At 49.8% G+C, this 10048-nt stretch overlaps 1 protein-coding gene across 1 annotated transcript in view; it reads right to left on the bottom strand.

Moving 5' to 3' along the window:
- Positions 1 to 3773: 3773 nt before the first annotated feature.
- LOC141936014 (olfactory receptor 14A16-like) overlaps positions 3774 to 10048 on the bottom strand; it is a 41724-nt gene continuing 35449 nt past the window's right edge. The window contains exon 4 of the mRNA XM_074852749.1: positions 3774 to 3917. Within this exon, the coding sequence (XP_074708850.1) occupies positions 3774 to 3917 (144 nt within the window). The remainder of the gene's footprint in view (positions 3918 to 10048) is intronic.

Here is a 10048-nt window from a genome sequence, read left to right as displayed (position 1 = left end):
CCTGCCCTTGTCTCTCAGCAGTCTAATTCTCTCTTCAACCACCTCCTTCACTGTGTTCATATCTCTCATTTCCCATGGATCTGTCTGAAACATTGCTAGTGAGGTTCTCCCCTGGGGATGGTGAACCTCAGTGGAGGCAGCTTCCCCTTAGCACACAGCTGAGCAGTGGCGGTTGTTGTTTGTTAAACTCTCCCATGTTTTCCTTCTGTTTGTTTGCAATGAAGAGAAATTCTGCTGTGCCCGTGTGCAGCCAGGTCTGTGAGGGAAGCCAGTGGGAGCTGGTGCAGAGGAGCTGTAACCTCCAGCTGCAGCTGGGCTGGAGAAGTCTGATGTCAGGAGAAGTGCTGCAAGTGCCAGGGGGCCGATGGGAGAAATGGCCCGGCTGGGGAGGTGAGGAATCAGGTTGTCCATGGAGTGTCTGACCTCCAGCAGGAGCTGGTCCTCCTGACAGCAGGAGGAGACCCCCTGCATCAACATCAATCAGAGAATGCTGCCATCACTGCTGCTGTAAACTGAAAAAGTAATACAACACACTTAAAAATAAAATATACTTCAGTATTAAATGCTCAGTGAAATCTCCCCCTTTACGTGCACTCCAGAGACCTCTCTATTTAACAACCCAAGACTTGAAGACTGAAGAAAATAATTGGAAGAGACATGGCTTTTTGCATTTTCATGAGCCCCAGGGTGTCTTTGGTGCTGAGACCATGAGCCTGAGACACTGAGAGGAGCCTGAACCAACGGCTGAAGAAGTCAAGGTCAGAAGCAACACCTACAGTTCCCAGGAGTGTTACTGGGTCCCACTGAGGGCCATCCCCAACAAAGCCTCCCCAGGGGCTGGTTAGAGCAGGAGGGTGAAGGCAGGAATGTGAGGTAGCAAACCCAATGTAAAGGTGGTTCTGATGCTCAGTCTGCCTTCATGTGTTGAAGCCAAAGGGCCAAAGCCTGACCCACAGCCCCTGAGAAGGGAGATCCTGTCCCTCCCACAATGCCCAGGGCTCTTCCTGGGGCAGTGTCATGTGGCAATGTGCGGTGCCAAGGGCAGGACTAAGGTATGGCACTGATGGGTCTGTCCTAGTTGGGGCAAAGAGGCCATGAGGTCTTGGTGCATTAAGGTTTAAGCTTGTCCTGGTAGGCCTTAGCTGCAGAGGCAATAACTATAGGCAAAGGGGGAAAGACCTTGACCCTGTTGGGGGCTCTCAGCTATGCCAGAGCCTTCAGCTGTCTCTATCACAGGCTGTGCTCAGTGTCCCACACCTGCAGCTCTTTCCCTGCAGGCTCTCAACATCATCCTTTCTTCCCCACCTTGCTCTCACCTCAGCATTTCACTGCCCTTCCTGATATGGAATAGAAAATAATAGACTATTTGACTTGGAAGGGACCTACAACAAGCGTCTAGTCCAACTACCTGACCAGTTTGGGACTGACCAAGTTAAAGCTGTTATTAAGGGCATTGTCCAAATTCCTCTCAAACACTGACCAGCTAGAGGTAGTGTCCACCTCTCTAGGAAGCCTGTTCCAGTGATTGTCCACCTTCTTGGTAAAACAAATGCTTCCTCATGTCCAGTCTAAACCTCCCCTGCCGCAGCTGTGAACTGTTCCCACACGTCCTATCACTGGAGCCCAGGGAGAAGAGAGCAGCACCTCCCACTCCATTTCCCCTCCTCAGGAAGCTGCAGAGAACGACGGGGTTGAACGTCAGATTCCTCAAAACTAGACAAACCCAGAGTCCTCGGCTGTTCCCCATGTGACATTCCTTGCAACCCTGTCACCAGCTTTGCTACCCTCCTCTGGGTGCATTCAAGAACCTTCACATCCTTCTTCAGTTGTGGGGCCCAGCACTGCACACAGCACTCAAGGTGAGGCCGCACCAACACTGAATATCTCTCCATCCTCCCTGGCTCTTCCTTGAAACACAAAGCTATGGGATGGTCCAGACTCCCTCTGGGTGACTTGTTGCTCCACAACACGGCCTTTGGGGTGACAGTTCTCTGACTTCTTGACCATTCTCAGCCTACCAAGATTATTTTCATTCCGTTATGTCTTTCTCATGTTGTTTTCCACCACAAAGAAAAGTTCCATCACCTCTGAAAACACCCTTCAAGCACTCTCAGGCTAATGCTTTACTACCTGGAACCTCCCTGCCATTGGCCCAAAGATGGCCATGTCCCTCCGCCTCTACACACAGGTCACGTGCTTGAGGCCCCATACCCCATCTTTGCAGACGTCCCCTTAGCACTCTCCACCTCCTCCCAACTCCTACAAAATAGGAGCTGCACAGAGGGACACATCTGTGTGTGTGGAGCCACACCAGTGCTGAGTTGAAGGGGAAGCCAACTCAGGTTTTCTGGGTTGCCACATTCTTCCTAATGCAACCTCCTGGGCAGCTGGCCTTGTTCCTGTGGAGCATGCACCACCGGCTCGTGTGCCGTCCCTCCTAGTGTCCAGGCCCTTCCCTTAGGGTCACTGCTCAGCTGAGCAAGTACTCGCTGGCCCTGATGCACGGTGTTATTCTTCCTCCCAGTTCAGGACTGGCCACGTCTCCTTGGAAACATCAAGAGGTTTCTGTTGTACAAATCCCTGAGTTTCTCAAGGTCCCCCTGGACTAGAAGCTCCACTTGTTCAGCTGTTAATGTCTGTGTGCTGATGGCTCACCCTGACTGAGGTGTGTCTCACACAGTAACAGCAGAAGGACTCTCAGGGTACTGCAGGAAATAAAAGGAGGTACTAGATCAATTTCTGGCCCAGAGAAGACTTACTGCGACAGCCATCTCTAAAACACCAAAGGAGGGTTCAAAGCAAGGAAACTCATATCCAATAGAGTAAGGGCAAATAAGGGTTGATGTGCTCAGCCGTGTTAGTGGCCTATATGTATACAAAAACAGAATTTTAGAAAATATGGATCCCTCCAGGAGCTGGTCTTAGACCCTCCATTTACCCAGGAGCTGGATACGTTTTCCTGCCCTCTCCTGACTCAGACACTAAAGGAAGCATACAAAAAGTGAAAGCAACAGTACATAACCTGACACAAATAACCAAACATTGTCCAAGCATGCAGGGATGAGGTTAGAGAAGCTAAAGCCCAAATGGAATTGAATCTGGCGAGGGATGTCAATGACAACAAGAAGGTCTTCATGAAATACAAAAGTGTGACAAAAGGAAAATGATGGAAAATGTGGGCCCATGGCTCAATGAGACAGGGGACCTGCTTACTCACACATGGAAAAGGTTGAGTTACTGAATGCCTCCTTTGCCTCGGTCTTTAGTAGCAAGATTGGCCTTGAGGAATCCCAGGACCCTGAGAGCAAGGGAAAATACAAGAGCAAGGAAGACGTAAAGTTGAGGGAACACTGGCCTGATGGGTCAAGGAACACTGACGTGATGGTGAAGCGGCCAAACTGGCTATGGACTGGTGATACAGAAGTCCTTGGGCCCTGATGGGATGCAGCAATGAGTGCAGAGGGAGCTGGCAGATGTCATTTCAAGGAAAACCTCGATGATCTCTGATTATGCATTGTGACTGGGAGAACAGCCTGGAGACTAGAGGAAAGCAAATGTCACTCCTTTCTTATAAAAGGGCAAGAAGGAGGAACTAAGGACCAAAAGGCCAGTCTGCCTCCCCTTGACTGCTGAGAAGGTGATGGCATTTTAAAGAGAAGAAAATAATCAGGAGTAGTCAGCATGACTACATGCTTACCAACTTGATAAACTGCTCCCATGAAGTGGTGGCCTGGCAGATGAAGGGAGAGCAGTCAGTATTGTCTGCCTGGACTTCAGGAAGCTTTCAACACTCTCTGCCACAGGAACCTCACCGAGAACCTGTCGATGTATGGGCAGGATGAGCAGACTAGGTGGTGGGTGGAAAAGGGGCTGAATGGCAGGACCCAGAGGGTCGTGATCAGCTGGGCAAAGTCGAGCTGGAGGCCAGCAGAGAGTGGTGTGCCCCAGGAATCCATACTGGGTGCAGTCCTGTTTAACATTTTCCTTAATGAGGTGGAAGATGGGGCAGAGGAGGGATTGATACACCAGAGCATTGTGCTGCCATCCAGAGGGACCTCGACGGGCTGGAGAAATGGGACAAGAGGAACCTCATGAAGCTCAGCAAGGGGAAGCGCAAAGTCCTGCCCCTGGGGAAGAACAGCCCCATGCACCAGTATATGCTGGGGGCAGCCAACTGGAAAGCAGCTTGGTCAGAAAGGCCTTGGGGGTCCTGGTGGACACCAGGTTGAACCGAAGCCAGTAATGTGCCCTTGGGGCAAATAGGGTGAATGGCATCCTCGGCTGCAGTGGACTAAACATTGCCAGCAGGCACAGAGAGGTGATTGGTCCCTCTTATGCAACACTGGTGAGGCCACACCTGGAGTCTTGAGTCCAGTGTTGGGCTTACCAGTACAAGAGAGACATGGACATACACAAGGGTGATGAAGGGACTGGAGCACCTCACATGTAAGGAAAGGCTGAGAGAGCTGGGACTGTTTAGGCCAGAGAAGAGAAGGCTCAGGGGGGACTTTCTTATAGTCTAGAAACCCCTGAAGGGAGGGTGAGCAGAGGTGGAGCCAGGCTCTTTTCAGTGGTGCTCAGTGACAGGACCAGAGGCAGTGGGCACACGAGGGAACACAGGGGATTCTCTGGGAACATCAGGAAATGCTTTTTCACTGTGGCCAGGCACTGGCACAGGTTACCCAGGGAAGTTCTGGGCTCTGCATCCTGGTTGAGCAGGGTGTTTGGGTCAGATGATCTCAAGTGGTCCCATTCCAACCTCAACCAGTCTGTGATTCTGTGATTCTTTACACCCTCCCTTCAAATATTTGTACACAATGATGAGATCCCCCTTGAGTCTTGTTGTCTTCAGGCTGAACAGTCCCAGCTCTCTCAGGGAACTAGAGAGGTGCTCAAATCACTTAATAATCTTCACTGGCCCTAAGATGGACTTCCTGCAGGAAGTCCATGTCTTTCCCATACTGGGGAGTCCTGCACTGGCCCCAGTACTCCAGAAGTGGTCTCACCAGTGCTGAGTGGAGGGGCAGGATAACTGCCCCCACCCCCAGCAACACTCTTCCTAATGCAGCACAGGAGGCTGGTGGCCACCCTTGCCACAAGCATGCACTGCTGGCACGTGTTCGGCTTGTTGTTCACTTGGACCACAAGGTCCTTCTTCACAAAGCTGCTTCCCAGTCACTCAGAAACCAGCATGTTCTGGTTCATGAGTTTATTTCTCCCCAGGGGAAGGACTTTGCATTTCTCTTTGTTGACCTCTGTGAGGTTCCTCTCATCCCAGTTCACCAGCCTGTCCAGGTCCCTCTCAATGACAGTGACACTACCTGGTGCATTCACCACTCCTCCCTAATGTTGTGTCATCCTCGAGCTTCTGGAGGGTGCACTCAGTCCCATCATCTAGGTCACAGAATGAACAAGTTTAACACTCTTCATTGCTTCCTGGGGCACACCACTAGCAACTGGCCTCTGGATGGACGTTGTGCCCATGACTACAGCCCTCTGGGTTCAGCCACTGAGCCAGTTCTAAATGCACGTCCTTTCCACTTATCTAGCCCAAACTTTGTCAGGAGGAGGCTATGGCAGAAGGTCTGACTGGATCCCCTGGATTCTCCTTCTCACCTTTCTTGGACATGGGTCTGACACTTCTTTCTTCCACACCTCCGGAGTCTCTCCTGATCCCCAAGATCTTTAAATAACCACTAATGGCACTGCAATGAAATCAGCTAGTTTCCTCAGCCCTCATGGGTGAATCCTGTCAGGCCCCAATTGAAGGGAAGTTGATACAAGAAATTGCTAATGTACAGGGACCTGTAAAGTAGGACACTTAGTTTTAACGTTAACCATCACTTGTGTCTTAGTAGCTTTTATTTTTCCCATACTTTACAGCAATGTATGTAATTTCATTTATAGTTTTTCCTAACTACCCTCTGTAGTCATTACCCACTTGTAAGATGTTTTGAAACCTTTAACTCCTTGCCTAGTAAAGATAAGACAGACCTTGGAGAGTCTGAAAAACTCCCTGAGTACATACCTAATAGCAGGAACCTAAAGAAAACAAGTGTCTAAGAAGACGTCAGTGTCAAGATAAGCGACTGGAAGCTGGTCTGAACTGACCTCCTTGGAACAAACAGGAGCTGAAGGACGGATGAGGTCACTCTATGACCATGTATGGACACGAGAAACCTAAAGTTCATTAACGGACAGTGTGAGGAAGACTGTGTGGACCCCTAAGGAGGGGAGGAGACCCTCACTCTATGTTTACTACGCATGCTCAGACTATGTAGATGAAATCTAAGAACCCATTAGCATCAGACTGCCTTTTCTAAGAAATCTGATGCATATGTGTGCTTTTTGTGTATATTAGTCAGTGTTTTGTTAGTAAGTGCGGCACTTGTGGTGGAGCGATCCCCAGTGCTGCCCAGTGCTGCGAAAAAAGAATCCCTGCTGAACAGTTATACTGAGTTCTGACTGTGGAGTGAAGCTCTTTGTTTCCACACTGTAGGACAGCTTGTGGGGGAGACAGCCATGTCCTCTAAGAAGCAACGTCTCTGTGCATAATTTTTATTAATTCTTCAATTCTTGCAAGTAGAGACATTTCCAGAGTGTAGCCTAAAAAAGAATGATTTACATATTAAAGAATGATAAAATATTTCGGTTGCTATTTTCTTCAGTGTTCACCTTCCAGATCAAGAAATACCTGCATTCTCCAATTGATACTGACCCTGTGTGTGCCCTGACGGAGTCTGAAAAATCATGTAGGAAAAGCAAGCTCAGTGAGGTCACACACTCTATGGCCAACCTTTGTCACTATGTCCCCACCACTGAGGTCTCTCTTCTCAGCCCCCTGGGCTTTTCCAGATCCAGTCTTTCTGTCTGTAGCTGAAGGTTGCAGCTCATTTCCACCAATTCCCACCTGCTCTATTTGGAGAAGTGGCTGCACACACACTCACAGGAAGTTGTTTCTTAATAGCCAACAAAGAATAGCAAAAGAAACTTAGTTCAACAGCAACAAAAAAAAAAAAAAAAAAAAGTCTTTTCGCCTCCCCTTTCCACAGTGGGTGACTCTATGGGGTGTATGTGACAAGGGGTTGGTAGCTGGAGGGGCTGCAAGGGTGGCTCTGTGGGACGAGGCCAGGGGTTGCCCTGTGCCAGACAGATCTGTTTCCAGCTCCACAATGGTCTCAAGGCAGGACACAGATCAGCCCATCAGCAAAACTGGTCGTGCCTCTGTGAAAACATGTTCAAGAAAGGGCAGAAAACACCAGACAGGTAGAGGTGGAGGGAACAAACACATTGATAAACAATAGGAGGAACACCAATGTTGGAGAAAGAGTAGGAGGTGTTACATGGTGGAGCAGATCTTCCCTGCAGCCCATGGAGGATTAGTGCCAGAGCAGAGAAAAACTGTGGGAAAGAAGGAGAAGCAGAGAAAAACTGCTATGTACTGGCTGTGACCCCCAATCCCAAATACCCCTGCACTGCTCAGGATGGGGGAGAGGAGCCTGAAGTGAAGGAGTGAAGCTGAGTCTGAGACAGCAGAGAGGAAAGATGTTGTTCTAATATTTGTAATTTTTCAGCAATACATGAATTTGTAATTAAGTCTCTGTTTTAACTGAAAACAACTGAGGTTATTTCCCCAAGTTAAGTCTCACCTGCAGATCTTCCTGTCCTTGTCCCCACCCAGCAGCTTTCTCATTCCCATTCTTTGTATTTTCTCCCCCATCCCACTGGGGTGGGAGAGGCAGTGAGCCAGCAGCTGGGTGGCAGTTTGGTGATTAGCCACGGTTAACCCACCACAGCAATGAGATGCCTCAGCTGGTGGATGAGGGCAGAGCAGGGAAGGTGTTTCACCTCCGTAGCAACAATTCTTTTCACGCTGCATCCCGTCACACCCTGATAGGCGTGAGTGAGGTGGACTGGAAACAGGGTGAATGGCCGGATCCAGAAGGCCATGGCCAAGAGCACAAAGTCCCCTTGGGAGCAGGGCACCAGTGGTGACCCCCAGGGGCCAATGCTGAGTCCAGTCCTGTTTAACAGATGGGTTTGCAGATGGGAATGGGAAGGGATGGGATGCAGATGGGAAGCTCAAGGGAGCTCGTGACTTCAGGGTGTGAGTGTCTGTGAGTGAATATGGACAGAGTCTGGGGCAGGGGGTGCTTTGGGGGTTCCTGGGGTGTCTGCTTGACAAAATAATGTGCTTTCCTTTGGCCTAAATCCATCTCCACTGTGGCAAGTGGCCTTCAGAGGAGGTAAGGTGGACTTAATATACAACAGAGGAGTGTATTTTATATTATATTAAAGCATGCCTTCCGTTGATTTAGATTTTTGGTAATTAAACACCCTCTGTGTCCACATGCAGATCATTTTCCAAGTACAGCAGGTGGGAGTTGGTGTCAAAGGGCTGCAAGATGCAGCTGCAGCATGTTGTGGAGAAAGCTCAGATCTGAACAAAGGTGCTGGAAGTTCCAGGGGGCTGATGAGAGAAATGTGGAGTTGGAGGCAGGGACAAAGATTGCCCACAGAGTGTCTGACATAGAGGGTCTTGGCTTCCCTACATGTTCAGCCTCTATCAGCAGATGCTCAGGATCAATATCCAGTGGAGTTTGCTGATGTCACTTAATGTGTGAGCAGAAACACAAGGAGTGGAAAAGAATGAATTGTTTCTTATTGACGTTTAGGACTGAAAGCTTTTCACTTTGCCTGCACGCCTGAAACCTCTCAAATTAACCACTTCAGAAGTGAGGAATTTAAGTGATGCCCAGAGACTTGGCTTGTCAGGGGGATTTGCATGTTAATGAGCCCTCTGGTGCCGAGTTCCTGAACTGCAGGTCCTGAAAAGGGATTGAAGTGGCCTCTAGAGAAGGGAAAGTCAGCAGCAAACCTCCAAGTTTCTGAGGGTGTCAGTGATCCCCAGCGAGGGCCATCACTGAAGAGGCCAGGGAGGGAATGAGGAGACAAGGTTCCTGTCCCTGGGATCTGGGGAAGCAGGAAGTCAGAGGCACTGCTTACGGGTTGCAAATCAAATGTTCAGGGGACTGTGAAAGGCCTTGATGTGTTTCATCAAGAGGATGTTCAAGCCCTGACGCCCATCCCCTGGGAACGAGGATCCTTTCCCTGCTGGGATGCTCAGGGCTCTTCCTGGGGGCAGTGAGATGCAGGGGGGTGTGATGCCAATGCAGGACAGCAGTAGGACTCCCCCCAGGCTGTGTGGAGGGTGGGGGACGAGGCAATAAAGTTCTGTGGCTGTAGGAACTGGTGTCCTCTCAGGGTCCTCAGTGGAAAAGACAGCAGCCATAGTTGAAAGGATGAGGATTTCAGTTCTGTTGGGGGTCCCAGCCTCAACCAAGGGTCCATCCCCACCACAGGCTGTCCCACACTTTCCTATGCCTGCCCATATCCTTTGCAGATCTTAACCACCACCCCTGCTTCTGCACCTCACTCTGACCTCATGCTGTCCCAGCATTTACTGATGACTCTCTGTTCTCAATATTTCTTCAAACACAAAGCTCATTTTCTGAGATTTGCCAAAGTATGTGAGATCCCCATAACCTGTGCAGCTTCTTCTAAATCCCTGCTAATACTCCTCCATCACCAAAGATGTCCCAGCCCCCAGACTCACTTGAATACTCTGTCCCAGCACTGAACTGCACATTCTCCTCTTTCTTCTCCTGCATCAAAATCAAAACTCAACATATTTCACCTCAGTGTGATGCACTCCCACCCGCTGCTACTTCCCATTTTCTTGCTGCCTTTTACACACACACTGACACACACACACCTCTCTCTCCCTGCAATCCCATGTGTCCCACAAACCCTTCTGTTTCCCCTACAGCAATGGGATCTCAGCCCAGGAGGTTTGTGCTTCCTCCAGGCTCATGGTAGTTTTCTGAGGTCCATCCAAGTGTGGGGAGTAAAGGAAGAAATGAGAGGTGTCTCAGCCTCCCCATCAGCCCCAGGGCTGAGGGCCACCCATGGCATGAGGAGACAGAGGCCAGTGTCTCCCTGTATCCCCTGCTCCTGTCTCCAAGGGATCCTTATTGTCCACTCCCAG

Source organism: Strix uralensis, chromosome 31 (genome assembly GCF_047716275.1).
Source record: "Strix uralensis isolate ZFMK-TIS-50842 chromosome 31, bStrUra1, whole genome shotgun sequence".
In the NCBI taxonomy this organism is placed as follows: Eukaryota; Metazoa; Chordata; class Aves; order Strigiformes; family Strigidae; genus Strix; species Strix uralensis.
The sequence above is the reverse complement of the archived record's forward strand: the minus strand, read 5'-3'. Positions and strand labels throughout refer to the sequence as shown.